Source organism: Mchenga conophoros, linkage group LG8 (genome assembly GCF_057382185.1).
Source record: "Mchenga conophoros isolate Kocher_MC1m ecotype Shallow Benthic linkage group LG8, M_conophoros_male_GT1.1, whole genome shotgun sequence".
Classification (NCBI taxonomy): domain Eukaryota; kingdom Metazoa; phylum Chordata; class Actinopteri; order Cichliformes; family Cichlidae; genus Mchenga; species Mchenga conophoros.
The window spans coordinates 9,693,015-9,712,890 of NC_140533.1; the positions used below are offsets into that span (position 1 = coordinate 9,693,015).

The 19,876-nt window shown below is 41.5% G+C and overlaps 1 protein-coding gene across 4 annotated transcripts in view; it reads right to left on the bottom strand.

Annotated features, from left to right (window-relative positions):
- The window catches only part of arhgap22b (Rho GTPase activating protein 22b), a 50,586-nt gene extending 32,841 nt beyond the window's left edge, over positions 1-17,745 (bottom strand). The window contains exons 1-4 of one of the 4 annotated variants that reach the window (XM_085283930.1): positions 9,757-9,845; positions 9,514-9,594; positions 6,180-6,379; positions 1,676-1,763 (exon numbers count right to left, since the gene is read on the bottom strand). In XM_085283930.1, coding sequence (XP_085140056.1) covers positions 1,676-1,763; positions 6,180-6,379; positions 9,514-9,577 — 352 coding nt within the window. In that variant the 5' untranslated portion in view covers positions 9,578-9,594; positions 9,757-9,845. Of the gene's footprint in view, positions 1-1,675; positions 1,764-2,904; positions 3,048-6,179; positions 6,380-9,513; positions 9,610-9,756; positions 9,846-17,636 lie in introns of those variants that run through there. The other 3 variants (XM_085283931.1, XM_085283929.1, XM_085283934.1) reach the window with 3 other exon arrangements.
- Positions 17,746-19,876: the final 2,131 nt, after the last annotated feature.

The window sequence follows — 19,876 nt, forward strand, 5'->3', positions numbered from 1 at the left end:
CAGCAGATGGAGTCGTCATAAATTATGGACAGGAGGGAAAACATAACTTATACAGACTGATCCCGATAAGCTTTTATTACAGTTAGAATCCGGCAGGATGTGGACTGTGGATGTGACTAACTTCCACACTCAGCATGTACACACCTAACATGAACTGAATTTCTTTGGAGTCTTGTGGTTCCTGCATCCTTCTAAATTATATTTGTCTCCTTTGACTGACCTCCTCCTCTCCTCTTTCTTTACACTCTTCTCCTGCCTTCTGTGCTTCTTACAGTTCACTCACATGTCGGGGTTCTTAAGACTTTTCTGGGGTTCACACCCGTCTGCGATATTGACTGGCCTTAAACAAACCACATAGACACTCACAAGCCTGTCGGCCAGTCTAAACAGAAGAAAGGATCTCCAAGCAAACACCACAGAATGTGTAATAAACAGTCAAACTATTACAGAGGTCATTTGCAGTATGGATTAGATCAGCGGTCCCCAACCCCCGGGCCTTGGACCGGTACCGGTCCGTGAGTCGTTTGGTACCGGGCCGCGAGAGTTGAGGCTCAGGTGTAAAATGTATGGTTTTCAGGGTTTTTATCGGTTTTTAGCGTTATTTTGTTATCGTTTTTTCGTTAACTCGATTTTCCTGGGTCTTTGGGTCATGTGTTATGAATAAATCTTCTTTTTTTCGGTACCGGTACTAGTTTTATTTTGTTGTATTTATCCGCGACACCTTAAAGGCCGGTCCGTGAAAATATTGTCGGGCATAAACCGGTCCGTGACGCAAAAAAGGTTGGAGACCGCTGGATTAGACAACCCGATTTAGAGATTATACCTGTAGCTCTGTGGCTGTTTAGTTGTGGCCCATTTTTATACTCATATCTTCTTAGATATGTCTTAATATACACTTTAAACTGCTGCTCAGAGATGGTATTATTTTAATCTGTTACACAAAAGGTTAAGTATTATGACAAACTTCACCTTCATGACAATAAAATGTGTTGTATTGATTGAGTGAAACCTTGGAAAGCCATGTGAGGTCAATCTAGCTAGACCAGTTGGCCACAGGCAGTGCTTCTGTGTTTGAAGCATGACGGCTCACTAACAGTCCTGAAATCTACGGTCTCAGAGCAACAGCATGATGGAGGGCGAGGCTGTTCTCTGTCTTATTTTATGTTACGCTCACACAGTAATTGACTTTCATGCTCACACGCCACAAGCTAGAAATACAACACTGGAACTGCCAGCACTGAGGTCAAGAGACGCAAGACAAGGAGGCAGACACTGTGGACAACAGCGCTCTCTAGTGTTAGCAAACAGAGTAGGAACTAAAGAATAAATAGAGTCCAGGCACAATGCATACGAGTAGGTATGTGAGGCGATATGAGATGGTGAATAGCAAATTTAATGCTAACTATAACAGCTAGGAGAGAGTAAAATTATTTTACAGGTTCTTTTTTAATACAAAAGGAAGCTCAGTGAAATTAATGTCATGCAAACTAGCAACTGATGGGAATTCCTTGCTGCTTCCTGTATCTAATCTGTGGTCACGTGACTTCAGATATTTGCATCGCTCACCATAAAACAGGATATTACATTTTGGCTCAGACGGTCAGCACAGAGATAAACGCACAATGGGAAACCTGCAGGTTTTTGTGATAAGGGTGCAGAGAATAAGGGATCTCACCTGGTACGATCTCAAACAGGTGCCTTCCTGGTTCGTCTGGATTAGCTGTGAGTTCATTGACCAGGCATCCCTGCAGTGGTATACAGCCCTGAAACGTACAGGAAGAAGCTTTCAAATAGTTTCCCACCACAGAAGCATCGATTTCCTTTGTCTTTTCTCCACTTTCACTAGTTTCTCGACTTTTTACTTATATTTTACTGTAACTTTCCAGAAAACTGGCTAAAGAAAGAAAGAAAGAAAGAAAGACAAATATGAGGAGCTGGGCACACTGAGATAAACACTTGTGGTTTGGAGTGACCGTGACCTACAACATGACCTGTGATGGATGTAAATTTCCTGGCTTCTGTGACGAAACACTCGGTCAGTTGGTAGTTTATGAAAATCTTATTTTAACAGGTAACCTTATCTATGGCCAATGTTTAGGATGCAAATGAGTCCAAGCCTGTGATAAAATCTGTTTTTGTGCCCCACTTGACTCCCTGCAGTGGTGACACCCTCTCTCGAGCTCTGCATTGATTATTGGTGTTCTCTGTTTTCAGTCACCTCTGCCAACGTGTTATCACAGCTTCCAAATAGTTTGCTTGTGGTCTCTATTCCTAACTAAACTCTCAGTTATTCTGGCAGGATATGGTGGAAACTCCAGGCTAATTTTAAGATCATTTGACAGACAGGTACAGCTAGTACCTGCGTAACCCTCTGAGGTCTAAACCCAAACCTGTGTCATGTTTTCAAGGGTTATGGTTTAACTCTGTTAGGTCTAAGTCATCATTGATGATCTTTTTAAGTTGAAATTTGGCACGCCATTTGGAATGATATTAAGACTGAGGGTACTCCCATTAGGCAATCCAAAGTGTGGCCAAGCATGCTGGACCAACAGTGCCCGATTCTTTTGGGATTGCTGCAAATTGTGCTTGGGCAAGTGTGCCATGCCCTGACCTGCTCAAAGAGGCGTCCCTGGCTGATTGATCTGGAGTGATTGACCATGTCTAAGAAAAGATCTTCAGTCCTTTGTCAATAACCGACTCTGCAAACCTGAGGACTGGGTGTGACTGATTCCAAAAGCAGCCCCAAATGAACCACAAAATAGCGCACAGAGTTACTCGGATTCTGCAAGATTGCCTGTTTTTGCCATTACATCGTAATAAAATGTGTGCATGACGGGCTTGAGTCTGACTTAGTTGCCTACTCTCACCCCCCCACCTCCTGTTTCCTCCCTCCTTATTACTCACCTCTTAGCCCCTCTAAAAATTTAAGCAGCTACTCCTGTGATTGAACAGGGACCCACACAGATTATCAGAATACATTATCCAGATCAATACCCATTTAGCCCCGAGAACTTAGGGCCAAGTGAGCTGTGAAGAGATGCCAGCGTCTGTAGGTCGGCCCCGTTAATCTCCACACTGGCATCCTCCATCAAACAGGCAGAAGAGTCTGCCAAACAGCCTCAGCCTGAGGGCCGGGCTGTCGCCAGCATTAGTCGCCATGGCAACAAATGGAAAGGGGTGGAAGCTGTGGATGGATAGAGCACAGGGGCAGGGCAGGATGGGTGTCCCAAGGGTGCTATGTGCTCAGAATAACACAAGTAGCTGGCTGGGGATGAATGACTAAGAAAAGGCAACACGTAACCCGAGAACACAAATCACGCAGAAAAGTAGGCTAGATAGCACTGTTTGTCCTTCCCTGCATTTTAACCAATGATACGGGAACTGTGCGCACATGTAAGAGCTTCAAAGCAGCTGCAAACAGATGCGGCCACGCCTACTTTAACCTCGTTTGTACACGAATGCCAGTCAGTTATTATTCTAGCCTGGCCTCTCGAGGTTTGTTCACACTTTTATCTCACGTTGGCAACAGTGCAACATGAACAGCTAGCGCATTGTTACTCATGGACATTACGCAGTGCTGTTGATCGGTACCGTGTGTCTAGATCTGGACCTGAAGCACCCCAGACTCGTCCTGTTTGGCGCGTGCCATGCCCAGGTCTATAGACGCACGCCTCTTAAAAGTAATCGGTGCCAGAAGTGGACGTAAAGCAAGAAACGAAGGAGCAGTAAAGAATTACTGGAACAGAAAGCCATGTACAATGCTGATGCTGCCAAGGTTTCGGAGCACCATAATGTCAGGCTGAAAAAATCTAAAATCATATGAAAGCAGTAAGTGATGGGGTTGGGCATGAATCAAATCAAAACAAAACCAAATATAAACTTTAAGTTTAAGCTGTTTTTAAGCTTTTTTTGTTTATTTTGTCAAAGGTTTTGTGTATTACAACCAGAGTCATGGTTGTGTGATGGTGGTGCCCTTTGTGTACCGCCAGATAACTGGACTCTGTTTGTTCAGCAGTGTATTCCACCCCCCCAGACCAACACACACGATGAAAAGAAAACCCCCATAGATCCTCATCCAGCGCTGCCTTCCCTGCTACCAATTATCACATCCTTTCATCTTGGTAGTGGGGCAGTCATGTTCTGTTCGCAACACCCTCCCCACCCACACCTCCACCCCCGACCACACTCCCGGCCTCGGGTTTCCTATTGATTAAGAGATGAGAGGGTTAAAAAAAAAGGCCAGAATCACAGTTTCTCACACAACTCAGAGGGTGTGCATGCATGAGTGGGTTTGTGATGGTGTGTGTGTGTGTTGTGTGTGTGCGCGTGTGCAGTCAGCCACACTCAGCACATGTGACTTGAATCCCTTGGAAGTTGCGAATCAATATGAGCTGGATGAGTATTGGCAAGCTCTGATTAAAGACTGTCATTTTTTCTCCTCAAAATTGGAGACAGAGAAGTGGGGAACACGTCATTGTGTGTGTGTGTGTGTGTGTGTGTGTGTGTGTGTGTGTGTGTGTGTGGGCATCAGTCAATCATGAACCTTCTGTCTTTTATTGTTGGATTACATCACTCCTTGTTGCATCTACAACTAAACCTATTAGCTTCACTGAATCTCCACCTAAAAGTATTCGATATAAGTGTGTGTGTGTTTGTGTTTTGTAGGAATGCAGAGTGGGAAAATGTGAGTCAGCTGTTTGCCACAGTTCAACAAAGAAGCAATGGGATTGATTGGAGGTTTACTCTGTAGACAATTTTACAATGATGTACTAATGCAGTAGGAAGACAGGCGTCACACGCTGCCCTGCTGTTTGTACTAATGCACTGAAGCGTCTGCTGAGTGTGGTGAGTTATCATTACAGCTGAGTGTTTTCATCTGACAGCAATAAAGCACACGCAGTGTTACTGTTGGTAGCGGTCACTCATTGTACATAATTAGCTCCAAGTCTTGATGTTTTTAACTATGAGAACCATGAGGAGGCAGAATTGGAATTTGTTACTTACTTACATGTAAATGTAAAAAAATGAGGTGTTTAGCAAATATAAATAATAATATTGGATAAATATAAGCTTTAAGAATGTGCCTTATTGCACTCTGCACTTTTATTAGTCATTGTTCAAGTTTTTAGGGATAAATAGGGATAAATGTTTTTTCTGCGTATCTTCAGTGTGTCTTTGATTTATTACTGTTAGTTTATTGCTTTATATTTATTGCTTTATTCAAATGTAATCATTTGTAGTGGCAGTATCTGCCTAGTGCAGCTGCATAAGGTGCTCAAGAAGAAGTGATATTGATATATGTTGTTATATGTTGCATTTTTCCCACCCCTAAAGAAATGTTAAAAATCTGAAAATGAAATACTGAGCCACATATAATGTTACCCACATATATGTGGGTAACAGACATCTCCAAAAACGTTGGAGCACTTATATATGTGATGTCTTCATAAATCGAGCAGTTATTTGAAATTTACACAGCTACATTCTTGCCTGAAAATATCTTAAAAGTTTATTTTGTGACCCAGAAAGAGTAACATTAAAACTAAGTAGCCTGTTTACTTCATAAACCTCTCTATTGCCCCCAAGTAGCCAATAAATGGAATGAATGAATGTTTAAGGTGGGTTTAAGTCCAGTGCTCAACTGTAGAGTGACTTAAAACAAGCAGATTTCTCACAGATGGGAATTAGGATAATTTTTTCTTGAGGTAATGGCTCAAAGTGCTGTTTGGCAAAACTGCAATCAGTTCCAATGATACAGAAAAAATGTTTGGGAACAAAGTCGTTTACAGAGATGACGTCAGAGGAAAACAGGGCTTGCTCGAGAGTACTTAGGGATCAACAAGAGTTTCTTTAATTAATGGGCAATTTGCTCTGCCGCGTGAGCTGCTCATGCTTTGATTTGAAAGACCTAAATTAGTTTTTTCCCCTTCCGTCACTCAGACACTCAGACTGAACAAAAGCTTCAGATCAAATCATTTACATGAAGGTTTCTCATGTATTCAGCTGCACATTAAACTCCATATGTTTGAGCTGCATGACTCAGCTGTCCCGTCCTCCAAAAGGAAGCTGCACCTCATTATGTAAATATAATCACGCCGGCCAAAGAGCAGTGCTCCAGCTTTTAATTTCGCCACCCTCTGACTGTTTTCCGTTGTGTGTGAACGTGGCTGAAATATTACCTGCGGTTTGGTTTCTTCCTCGTCTTTGTAGAAGTAGAGCTGGTCCGAGCGCAGCACGAACCAGCGCAGCTGCCAGTTCTTCATGATGCTGCGCTGCTTCTTCAGCCACCCCGCCTTCAGAGCCCCCTCGTGGAGGCTCGGGGAGGCTGGGCGGCACGATCCTCGCGACACCTCGCTCATCACCATGCTCTTTGACCTGGCTGATGACACATACACAACACACAGCATATTTTTTAGGCTTATACACAAGCAGCTGAAAGCAAAGGATATTGTTTGTTTTGATTTATTTACCATTTGTCTTATTGTTTGTGTTCTAGTAGGTGTATGTTGTCCCTCTTTTTTTATCCTGAATGCACATAGTGCTCTACCAGGGGCTTTAGTCATGACAGCCTTTTAACCCAGGCTGCTCCACATAAAAGGGAATGGGACTGCAGAGAGGCAGCAGACACAAAAACTAAGGGGAAAAACACACACACACCCACACAGACCCACACCATGCATAGCCTCGGGTGACAGGGATACCCCCCCTTCAATTTCAGAGGTCCTTGGAATAGACTTATTGTGCAGAGGTACAACCCAGCAGAATAGCTGAGGCTTTTGAGCTCAGATAATAGGACCACATGGGACTGACTGGCTGACTGAATGCTCCTCAATAAATGTGTGTAACCTGAGCTCAAGTCAAAGATGGGTTTTAAAAGGGAGTGTGTGGCAGCTTTATAGCTACCGAGGTACTCAGATTTTCCTGGTATGACATCAGCGGTTAAATAATGTCATTTTTGTAGTTATTGCACTGACATTTAAATAAAACTTCTGTAGACATAAAGGAGCGTGACTCTACACTGAGGTGTGTTTTCATCAGACGCTAAAGGATACATTATTTTTACACACTTACAAAAAGGTTTGGCACAGATAAATAAACCTGGGGCAAACTAGTGAAAGGCTATTTGATGATCATGTATTATTTAGAGCAATCAATTCTGCTGACATCCTCCCTGCTGGTGTGTGTTCTTTGCCCCCCCACATACCTCAGACACACACACACACACACACACACACACGTATACATGGAATCGATGGCACTGAGGCATGGAAGGGGAAGAAAATCAATTTTTATTCTTTTTTATTGTCCCACATCTTTACCTTCAGCCTATACATTGAGCTTAACGAACATGGCTCATATCATTTTTATTGCACATTACAGCCTGTTTTGACACCCTGAAAAGCCTGTTGATTCTGACAGACGTGGTGTGGCCCACTATTTTTTTATGCAAACTGGGTCCAGGCTTGCTGTGGAAACCTCTTTAATATATATCAGTAATATATATTCAGTAATATATTACCTTAAAGTGGTATCTTTTTTCCACTCTGTGTCTAATGCTGTCCTGTCTGCATTCTTTAATAAGAAGGTTTTAGAGAGCACACAAATGCTGCCTAAACTGCAAGAATAATTTGCTAGTGCAGCTGTGACTTTAACTTGGTTGGATTCAGTTTGAAATTTGCTGAATATGGTTTGAAATTTGCTTCAGTGTGTGGCTTTCATTATGATTGTGCAATTTAGCCTTTTTGCCAGTGACCAAGCATTATTCATGTTCCCTGGTTTCAACAAAGAGTGGTGTCATATTACCCTTTTTGTTTAATCCAGCTTTTCATTGTTAGCTTGCTCCTTTATTCTGAATGTTTGTGCAGATATTTGGAAAACACTGGCGGCAGATACAGAGTACTGCATCGTGGTGCTAGTGTTTGGGCTGCTGCTCAGGGCATGTTTAAAGGTGTAATATGTAAGATAATAATATACAGTCTATTAACAGCAACCCACAAGGGAGAGCAGCTTATTACTAGAATGCTTTTGTAGTGGTATGCTCCACTATTGTAGAGTAAAGTAAGGTAAGCCTTCTGGTCAGGTGACTGTAATCACCTATGACTTCAGTTTTTTCCAAAACACTAAAGATTGGCACGAATTCACGTATTGCTCTAGATGGTTTTCTTTCAAAAGACTCTTGAAGTCATGGAGAGTGCCTCTAATTGGGATTTATTTATATGGTCACATTGACACATGACTCATGAGGAAAGATAACCAGTTTAGGGATGGGGAGTGAATCTGAGGGCTCAGTAGAGCCAGAGCCACTGACTAAGTAACATTTTCCCATTTTCCATTTTAATATGAAGTGACGTTTTCCTTTATTTCATGTTTTCATACATGGAACACTCTTTTTCCACATCTCTGTTTAGACAGTTGCTCTTGCAAAAGAAGGAATCAGATGCATTCAGTCTGTCAGTACCGACCCACAACTTACTGAGGAGGATAGAGGCAGCGTTGCTAGTTAAACATAAAAATAAATACCTTTTTTGCAAAGAGCCGTCTCCTTTGGCTGCCATTAATAACACAAGCTCATCATATGCAGTGTAGGTAGTGCTACCCATGGACTCATTATCACCTCTTAAGCTACGAAGACAGATTACAAGGGTCTGGTTGGGACTAGCTGCTTGTTATGGGTCAATATTTCTGCAACGTTATGCAAGACAACTTTGAAATTTGGTCAGACTCTTTATTTCTCCACATTCTGCTGTTGAGTTCATTTTGAATCATTTTAAAGTAATTATAACATATTTTAAAAAGCTTTAATATCAGCAGACTCACCTCTCTTTATGATTTACCTCTCTCCTCTAGATTGGCTTTCTTTCTTTTTCACTGCTAACAGTTCCCGTCTCCCCTGGCTCTTTATTTTCACTCCTCTGCCCGACACCCTCCATTTCTCGTACTTTGACTCGCTCTAATTCTTCTCGTCTTTTGAATCAAAGAGCACCCAGCGCACATGCATTTAAAGGACAGTTTTGTTATCAAACTGGCACGGTAACTAATTTTTGAATTACAGCTAAACTTTAATTGGCTGCATATAATCTTTTACATGTAAAATAATTTTCATTTTTCATGAGAAGTCAATTTGAAGCACTGCAAAGCATAGGGTTATCTGTTATTGTTTTGAACAAGAGACTCTTCTGCAGCTGGCTTTTTCTCTAACCAGTTAATATTTAGCAGAAGAAGCATAACTTGAATCTCTCTTATATCATTTTACTTTGTAGATCTCTAGTTTTCTTTTGAATCCTAAGCTATGCTTTCCTTAGCTGTCACTATTCTTTGATGTTTTGGTTGTCCAGTGTTGCCTTGACTACACAAATGTGATAGCACAACCCCTGCACAGATCAGCTGGATATTTCGACATGGTGAAGTGTCTCATGTGGGCAGCATCAGCGGTGTAAACAAATCAGTCTTACCCTGACTGGGATCATCGCTACAACTAACAAATTGCAGTTGTATTGCAGTTGTGTAACTCACCTTCCCTGTCCTTTTTAACACCTCTCCTTTTTCGCACCACATCCCGTCCCTCTTGCCTTTCCATCGCTCCTCAACCTGCCACTGCTCCCATAAAAGAGGACCACTGTTCAACACATAAGCTGCCTGGATCTTGGACTCAATGGAACATACGCAGGGCGATGATTCACGCCTGACTCACAACTGATTTTTGATTTGTGTGTGTGTGCATGTGTGTGTGTGTGCGTATCAAGCACAACTACCCACTGTGCCAATTTGGACCTTCTATTCAGAGTGATTCAGACGTTCCTTGGTTTGGGTGGAGCTGGTCTGTGGTCACTTCTACAACTATCAACTACAATGAAGGAAAAAAGGCCATTTTGCTGTAAAAGTGCACTTTATACACAATCACTGCAATTCAGTGTGGTTATGGAAGCGCTGAGTCAAATTGCAAGGGCTCATCATCATGGATGACTTTGTGCAGTACAATATACCCATTATTGTCCATCATGACTTCTCTGATGATAACTTATGTAACTGAGAGAATGCATCATGTTATTTCACTGTCACGGAATAATTGTATGTATATCAAGGAATACCTGATGGATTGGCTACATATCCAGTTACGATATCATGAAAATTGAAGCTGGTTAAAAGGAAATTGTTAAAAAAAAAAAAGGCCATATACTGTAGATCACTTTAAAAAACATATTTTTTGTGCTATTTACCAATAATTATATTTATCTGTCCAGTACACTACACCCCTGAGTTACAATCAAGAGTCTAAAATGTAGAAAGCTGTTGTAGCTTATTAGCTATATGCTTTGTGCTTTTCAAGACCAATTAGTTGTACAAATGTGCCTTTTGACCAAACTTACCGTTCAAAGCCCCAGAAACAAGCTGACTAAATGATAGCTAAGTCAGCTAGCTTAAAAATTAAAGCACAGAAAGCTAATGTGACTGACTACTTCTAGCATGTTCTTAGATTACAGTTGTGTTAGCTTTTAGCTCAGCAGCTACATTAGTTTACCAACTAGCCCAGTGAGTAGCTCCTAGGTCAACAAGCCTCTAGCACTAGCAACTAACATTAGCGACTTCAAGTCAAACAAGTACAGGGATGTAAATACATTAGAAGTTTTTTTTTAAGCCAGGATAGTCCACTAGCAGCCATCAGCTACAAACTGATGTGGAACCTTTCCTTTGGTTCATGTCAAATAAAACGAGGTTACTATGATTACTATTAGATATTAGTAATGCTACTACTGAAACTCATTCTTCTTTCAAAGTGCTTTGGCCCAGTAATGTCATGAGGACTGATACTTACGATACCAACATTCAAAAAAGGAAACAGTACTTATTTTATTTAGCACCGCAGGCATCCCCAAGGCTGCAGTTAGGGTTGCCAATTGTCCTGTTTTAGCCGGGACATGCAGTATAATGAGCAAAACTGGTGCATCCCTTATATTAACTAAAATGTCCCGTTTATTGATTGTTACGGGGTGGCTGTAGCTCAGGTGGCAGAGCAGGTCAGCCACTAATCAGAAGGTCGGTGGTTCGATCCCAGGCTGCCTCCTGGCTGCATGCCAAATATCCTTGGGCAAGATAATAACCCCATGTTTGCCTACTGGTGGTGGTCAGAGGGCCCGGTGGCGCCTGTGTCCGGCAGCCTCGCCTCTGTCAGTGCGCCCCAGGGCAGCTGTGGCTACAATGTAGCTTGCCATCGCCAGTGTGTGAATGTGTGTGTGTGGATGGGTGAATGACTGAATGTAGTGTAAAGCGCTTTGGGGTCCTATGGACTAGAAAAGCGCTATACAAATGCAGGCCATTTACCATTTTACCTGCAACGTCACTTTCTGACCAACAGTTGGCACTCTTACAAATACCAAATATGATTTGACCGTAATTATATCAGATGAGTGCTTGTGTCCAGTCACAACTGATGTGAGGAGTAATATGTGAGTCATAAAAATACGGTGCCATTTGGTCTGCTTAATAAACTGAGTAATTGAAACCTGTATTTACAGTATTTTGTTTGATCATTTTTCTTTTTTTTCCCATGTGATTTCTGTCATTTATTGTTTTAGATGAGGTATTGATTATGAACATACAGTGCATATTTACACTATGCCCAGCTAGCTGTGCACTGTGTTTCTGGCACACCAGAGTGTCAGTTTGCAACCCTAGCTGCAACTCTTCTGTGAATTTTAGTCTATCCTTACATGCTAAGGAATCATGTAAGGAAGTACTTTGCATTGTTGTCCTGAAATACACGTTACTACCTATTATTATTTATGTATTGAGACAGTTAGCACTGCCGTTGTAAATCAGTTATTTTCTACATGCTAAAATGTTTACAAAGGACTGATATTTGTACTGACTATTAAATTTCTGGTATCATGACATTCCTACTTTGGCCAGTAATTTACATAATGTTCACTGCTTCACAGTGGCATGTTAACAGTGGATTTTTATAACTTCACCAGTATTGATGAAATTTTTAGGTCTACTGCTCATTGTTAAAATGTTTTATTCACCATTGTATTATGTGGAAGATAAAGCCGCAGTATAAACATGGCAGATAAGTGCATATGTTTGCTAATTTGTGTGAACTGAGCCTTAAAGAAGGCTTTACAGGACAGAGGACTCCACAAAGCAAAACCATGTGAGGATGTAGCTTCATTCAGTTTGCTCGTGTATAAACAGGAGAACGGTGATGCTGATTGTTCAGCCACAGAAATAGACAAACTCACAGAGACTGAAATTCATGCAACCCTCAAAATAGCAGCGATGGAGTGCCCTGTCCTGGACTCAGCAGTGGCACATATGGAACTAATGCCACAATGTGAACAAATGGTTGTCAACAAACGTAAAACAAAGCACAAGTGGTCTGACACATGAAGACACATGATGCCTCGCACACATGCCTGAACGCGCACACTGCCTGTGACGTCACTTTATACAGTTTGGAGCTGTATATTTATCACCAGTGGGAAATTGATATAAGGCTGTTATGCACATCAGAGAGGAGTGGATCCATTAGCATGGCCGGGCGAGTGCTCCAGAGTAGCTCAGTAGCACTACACTGATGGCTAAATCACATGCACGCAAGCACAAACATTGGCATGTTGGAAGAATCCAATTTCATTAATCTGGTTTTTGTCCAGTGATTTATGGCTTGCGAAAAAAAACAGCACAGGGAGTTACAGGTGCATCAATACGTTAGCCTATCACTGCTGATTAATGCGTTAGCTGTTATGTGTGTGTGGTAGCATTTCTTGGGTGGGGGCTGCAAATAATATACAGCCTGTTATGTTAAAACTGCAGTGGGGTGGACGTGATCTGCACTGGTGGGTGCGCGTTATCGTCTCTACATGTACGTTATATGTGTGAATTTTTCCTCCACAGTCTTGCTCACAGCATGTAGTTGTGAGGGTGTTCGTTCATGTTTCTTTGACAGGCGTTATGTCAGGGTGTTGCTACATTGGAGCACTTTGATCACAAAACCATGGTAACACAGATCAAAAAGACGCAGCTGATATGTGGGCAATTAAATCTGCTACTATTTCTGTAGCCAACCATTGTAACCACAACCCTGTTACAGTTTCAATGTGTTAGTGGCTGACACAGTTATTGCTAAAAGCCAACAGTTAGATAGAAGCTAAAAGGTAAATAATATCAAGTCTGTAGTTTAGACATGGTAGAAATTGACCTTTATTTGCTTCCTTGATAGAAAGATAAATCTGATACGGTTTGTCTGTTTGCTAAATAAGAAGCAGAAGCATCTGAAGAGCAGTGTGCAACAGCCAGACTGAACATTGTGTTACGTCTTCAATATCTGCAAAAACACAAGGCCCTATAGGATCTGGGTGACATGCTGTCATTTACCCTCCAATTTGTTACAAGGGCAACTGCCTCCATTAGCTCTAAAACCAAAATGGACACTGTACCAGGGACATTGTCAAGACTTCTTGTACACAGCATATGGTTGTTCACGTCAAGTAGCAACCTCTGAGGTTAAAAAATGTAGCCAATGTGGAAATGGCAATTTCCTCAAATGGGTAGTTGAGGTTGGTTCCAAAAGTGGAGTCAGTCCCAATAGACTCCCATGTAAATATGTCCAGCAACAGAACTAGACATGTTCTGTAGACTGACACACCAAAACATCTTTGGTCTTTATAGAGTGGACTGGAGAGATTCCAGCTGGATTCAAGCTTGTGCCACCAACTCTTGTTTTTTGGGGGTCATTAAAGATGTAAATTGTAAAATCGTTCCATTGTGGAGAAAGGTCATTGGAGGACTTCCGATCACAACTTTATCCTGCGAAATTAATATTTATACTTTTATACTAAATATTTCTTTTCACATGTATAACTCATATTCTTATAACTGTTTTATTTTTGATTCAGTCTAGCTGTAGACTTTTGATCAGACGGAAATGACATTTCAATTGTGTATGCCACATTCCACATATTTTAGAACTGACAATAAAGTTGACTTTGACTTTTCCTTTCTTTGTGTCCATTGTGCAAGAGAAAAGGTTATTTTTTTTAATATAATGCAATTAGTTTATGTTATATTAAGACTTAAAGTTGACACGATAAGGACAGTTTGTTTGCAATTCATCTTATTCAGTTAAAATAAGTAAGAAGTTAAAACAGTGCTGTAATGAAACGAGTGTACGGTAATCCCCATCTCTAACCTGCCGTCCAAAAACCAAAACAGTGCCAACTGAAATGTTCAGAAAAACAGAAATCACAAAGCAACGGGTGACTTCACAGCCATCGTTTACATACAGGCTACACTGTAGAAAAAAATTGCAATATAAAAGTATTTTACTGTGTATTTTACAGTTTTGTACTGTTTTTCTAGAATATCATTAAATTCACATAAATAGACTGTGATTTTACATTTCAAATGTAAATTAACGTAAAATCACTGTAAATGTAATAAAACATAATTTTCTTGTTTTTCAAAAAAAAATTTTTTTGTCAAATTCAAATTTTATTTGTCACGTACACAGTCATACACAGTACGATATGCAGTGAAATGATTAGACAACTGCTCGTGACCTAAAGAAAAAAAAGGAAAAGGCTATGAATAAGATAGGAAATAAATATGAAAAATTAAAAAGTGTAAATTTAACTAGGAAGGAATAAAATATAAAAAATTAAGGTTAAAAATGAGTTAAAATTTTTAAATGTATCTGTCTGTACATATGCATATTTAGATATTAATAATATTCTCACTGTTATTTAGGGCGATCGTGGCTCAAGAGTTGGCAGTTTGCCTTGTAATCAGAAGGTTGCCGGTTTGAGCCCCGGCTCGGACTCTCTCAGTCGTTGTGTCCTTGGGCACTTCACCTACTGGTGATGGCCAGAGGGGCCGATGGTGCGCTATGGCAGCCTCGCCTCTGTCAGTCTGTCCCAGGGCAGCTCTGGCTACGATTCTAGCTGCCTTCACCAGTGTGTGAATGAATAGTGGAATTGTACAGCGCTTTGAGGGTCTCGAAAAGCGCTATATAAATGCAATCCATTATTATTTAAACCAACTGTTAACTGTATATTTCTGTACATTTAAGTATTAGTATTCATATTGCCGCATTCATTGACCTTGTTTATTATGGGCTCAAAATGTGGTCATAAATATTTTGTACTTGTAAAAAAGATTTGTGTGTGTAAAAAAGATTTGTGTGTGCGTAAAAAAGATTTGTATGTGTAAAAAGAATTTGTGTGTGGACTTAGAAAAAAAAACCCTGCAAGTTACAAGTACGGATTTTTGACCCTATTTTTCTACCCTTCATCTGATTGGTCAATGTCATGTCAATCACAAATGTAACAATCCAATCAGAGAACAGATGGGTTTGGCTGTCGGAGGGGCGCTTTTTTGAACTGCAGGTCCTTGAAGGGTGATACCGTTTGAAGCTGGAGAATCGCTATATAAATATCCGATAGCAGCTAGGTCCCCTAACTTTCAGTAGCTGTTGAAAGGAAAAAGTTGTGGTATATCAGTGGTTAGAAATAACACTATTACTTTAGGATTAGTTTAACACAAAGTCAGGGCTGACCCAGGACCATTGCTGTGAGTCACAGTGCGCAGCATAAAAGTCCTTTCACATCGGATGCAGGATACGCTGCTAATGCTAACTGCTAACTAAAAGCAAAGGATCCAGAATTTGTTACGCTGGCTGCTGGGCTCTGTGGGTTTTTGCAGCAGCTCTACCTGTACTAGATGCACCTGCTCCTTGTCTTTTCTATCTCTGACTTTATGTCCTCTACAAGAGTTTGTTTTTTTAGCTAGTTCTTCAAATGTTCAATAAAAACATGTATGCTAATTCATAACGAAGAAAGCTTTGTAATGAAGACTGTCATTTCCAAAACACTGCCCGCCCCCACCCCGCAGTCCGCAGCGCTGTTGAAAAGGCTGTGGAAGTCCCTGTATTAAACACGTAGACCTGTGACATAAAAATCACCAAACTCGGACGACCACAGACTGTTTTCCTTCGTGGTGATGAAGGAAAACGCTGGGTTGGCATGTAAAAGGGCATTTATTCCCTTCAAAGACCTGCAGTTCAAAAAAAGCGCCCCTCGACAGCCAAACCCATCTGTTCTCTGATTGGATTGTTACATTTGTGATTGACATGACATTGACCAATCAGATGAAGGGAAGAAAAATAGGGTCAAAAATCCGTACTTGTAACTTGCAGGGTTTTTTTTTTCTAAGTCCACACATAAATCTTTTTTACACATACAAATCTTTTTTACACATACAAATCTTTTTTACAAGTACAAAATATTTATGACCACATTTTGAGCCCATAGTTTATAGGTAATTTAATTGTTTAATCATGTTAAAATGTTCCTAATTTAATGTTTAAAAGCACTTGACAAAGGCAAATCCCATGGAAAATTAGGGCAACAAACTGTATTGTCATTACTGAAAATAACCGTATTTTTATGAGAAAGTTATTTTCTGTTATTTTATGGTGTTATTTTGCCGCCCCAGCTGCCGGAATATTACTGTTTTTTTAGGATTTTTTTTTTTACGCTGTATGGTTTACATAGCTTGACCTTCTGCTGTCATGAATTCAGGAGCCAGGAATGATCAATACATGCGTGACACATCGTTAATTTATATTATGAGTGTCTTCTTCGGCTTACCTGTACAAGCAGCCTAATCATCCACAGCGTCGCCACCACGCTGGTTGGTGCCCCGTCCCTTCTCGACCTACTGTGACCTTAGCTCAACTTGTGATATGCGTCTGTGCGATACTCCATGCAACAAATGTGATGCTGTCAGCAGTGAAGCACTAATTTACAGACGGTATGCAGAGAATGTTTCCCACGCGGGGCTCACACAGTCGCTATAATCTCTTTCATTTTCACTGTCTCAGATGTGCAGCGAGGATGTGAAGTAGTGTCAGCTTATACGAAATATTCTTCCCTAGACTACCTTCCTTGATTCATAAAAATGCATTTTTGACCTTTATGCTATAGGAAACGAGGGATTTTGTCTATAAAACCCCTTGTTTAGGTCAGACTACAGATTTAACTGACTTTGCAACCAGTTCTGTGCCACTCCAGAGGATTTAAACATCGCTCTGCCATTCCTGGGAACTATTCATGTCATCTTATCAGATCCAGTTAGATAATTGTAGTTTTCTATTGGTGCCAAAAAAGAAATGGGAGACAGACGCACACTCTCACACACATATTAATGTATCCATCCACAAAGACACACACATGCCACACGGCTGCAGCTTCAGCGGCAGCTGACGGCAGCCTGATAGTGCCTAGCGCTGCAGTGATGAAACTAGAGATGCTGCTCACGCCTCCTAATAGAATTCACACCGACGGCATCGACCAGCTGTAGTAAAATGCTAATATACGCGAGAGGTTCCCTGTATGGGCAGATCGCCTGTTTCATTCAGAAATGTGAGCCAAACAGATGGAGGGGAGAAAAAGTGCTTCTCCATGGGTATTAGAAAACCATAAGTATAGGAGCAATTGTTTTTTATAGTAAAAGTGCGATGCAGTGTCATAAGGAGTTAGTGCATCTACTAATCCATCATCTAAAACTCTCACCACAGTCCCTGTGAGATGTGACGTGATGTATCTCCGTCCATGTGAAGGCAGAGAGAGTGAACCTACCTCTCCTGGTCTGTCTGATCTTTGGGCTCAGCATGGCTGTCATCGCTCGTCCGCACGCTCTCCTGTCGGCATGTTCCTGTACATCCACGCACCCCACCCCTGCGTTTCCCTCTGCCTCTCTCCTCTCCTTCTCCCACTGACCTTCTGCAGTGCAGCCGGCAGCTAGGGGGTTGGGTGAACACGGGGAGGGGAGGAGAATGGAAAGAGAAGAGGGGTGGTGAAGGGAAGGAGGGGGAGGAACTACCCCTGTTTTTTTGCCATGCCTGCGCTCACGCCCAGTGTCCTCCACCCCTTCCTTTTACATTATTCATAGTGGTACATCCGCCTGTGGTACATGAGGAGGATCTCCTCCAAAAAATGGGTCTGACTGGCTATTAGATGGCTGATTTTAAGTGCTCTTATTTTCCACTGTGATTACTTTTTTTTACGTCAAGATCTGTCTGTTTGTAAAAGGGAGGAAGAGGAGGAGTGCTCATCTGGCAGGTGTCTCCTCCTTCTGCCACTAATTAAGCAGCAGAGCTCTGCAGCTCGTCTCTGCCTTCCACCCTTAATTACTCATTTCCCCTCACCCATCTCCTGCTTTCTCTCTCACTCATCTCTCCTCCTTGCTGTACCAATATTTGATCTGCTCACTTCCTTCCCTTCCTCTCTCACCCCAGTTCCTGTTTTTAAATTCCTCTATAGCCTATGATCTGGCAATCCATTTTTATCTTTGCCAGCGTTGGCTTTCTAAGAATGATACAGCCTCCGGTTCAAAATCGGGTGTAAGAAATTCCCAGTTCATGCACTAGGCTGTAATTGCACCTTCCAGGCATACCAGTGGCACTACTCAGAAAGACCAGGGGAAATAAAAAATACAGATCCCCTTCTAAAAGACAACGTCCTGTCTCCTTGAGCTGCGACAGCCTGTAATTGACTCAGGAAAATGAGTAGGAGTGTGGCCCTTGGGAAGGAAAATTCAAAGCTGTTTTTTGTTCATTTTAGTACTTCTGGCTTTCATCAGTAAAATTTTTGTCTATTTTGTAAACTTGTATAGGCTTTTATGGAATCTGAGGCTATTTCAATCATTTTAGTAGTTGTTACAGGTGTTCTTTTTTCAGGTTAGCAGAAAGGATACTTCATTAACTCAGCAAGCTGCTGTAGTTCACATCTTCAACATCCATGTTTTTGTCATGAAGGTTTCGCTTAAGGGAAGAAGCTAAAACATAATTGCCAGGTTAGATTGAATCAATTACATTAGTAAAAATTCACATTATAGGAAGATTCGGATAGTATCCATGCCTGAATCACCTATAGGGAAGCACTTACAGGGAGTGCAGAATTATTAGGCAAATGAGTATTTTGTCCACATCATCCTCTTCATGCATGTTGTCTTACTCCAAGCTGTATAGGCTCGAAAGCCTACTACCAATTAAGCATATTAGGTGATGTGCATCCCTGTAATGAGAAGGGGTGTGGTCTAATGACATCAACACCCTATATCAGGTGTGCATAATTATTAGGCAACGTCCTTTCCTTTGGCAAAATGGGTCAAAAGAAGGACTTAACAGGCTCAGAAAAGTCAAAAATAGTGAGATATCTTGCAGAGGGATGCAGCAGTCTCAAAATTGCAAAGCTTCTGAAGCGTGATCATCGAACAATCAAGCGTTTCATTCAAAACAGTCAACAGGGTCGCAAGAAGCGTGTGGAAAAACCAAGGCGCAAAATAACTGCCCATGAACTGAGAAAAGTCAAGCGTGCAGCTGCCAAGATGCCACTTGGCACCAGTTTGGCCATATTTCAGAGCTGCAACATCACTGGAGTGCCCAAAAGCACAAGGTGTGCAATACTCAGAGACATGGCCAAGGTAAGAAAGGCTGAAAGACGACCACCACTGAACAAGACACACAAGCTGAGACGTCAAGACTGGGCCAAGAAATATCTCAAGACTGGTTTTTCTAAGGTTTTATGGACTGATGAAATGAGAGTGAGTCTTGATGGGCCAGATGGATGGGCCCGTGGCTGGATTGGTAAAGGGCAGAGAGCTCCAGTCCGACTCAGCAAGGTGGAGGTGGAGTACTGGTTTGGGCTGGTATCATCAAAGATGAGCTTGTGGGGCCTTTTCGGGTTGAGGATGGAGTCAAGCTCAACTCCCAGTCCTACTGCCAGTTTCTGGAAGACACCTTCTTCAAACAGTGGTACAGGAAGAAGTCTGCATCCTTCAAGAAAAACATGATTTTCATGCAGGACAATGCTCCATC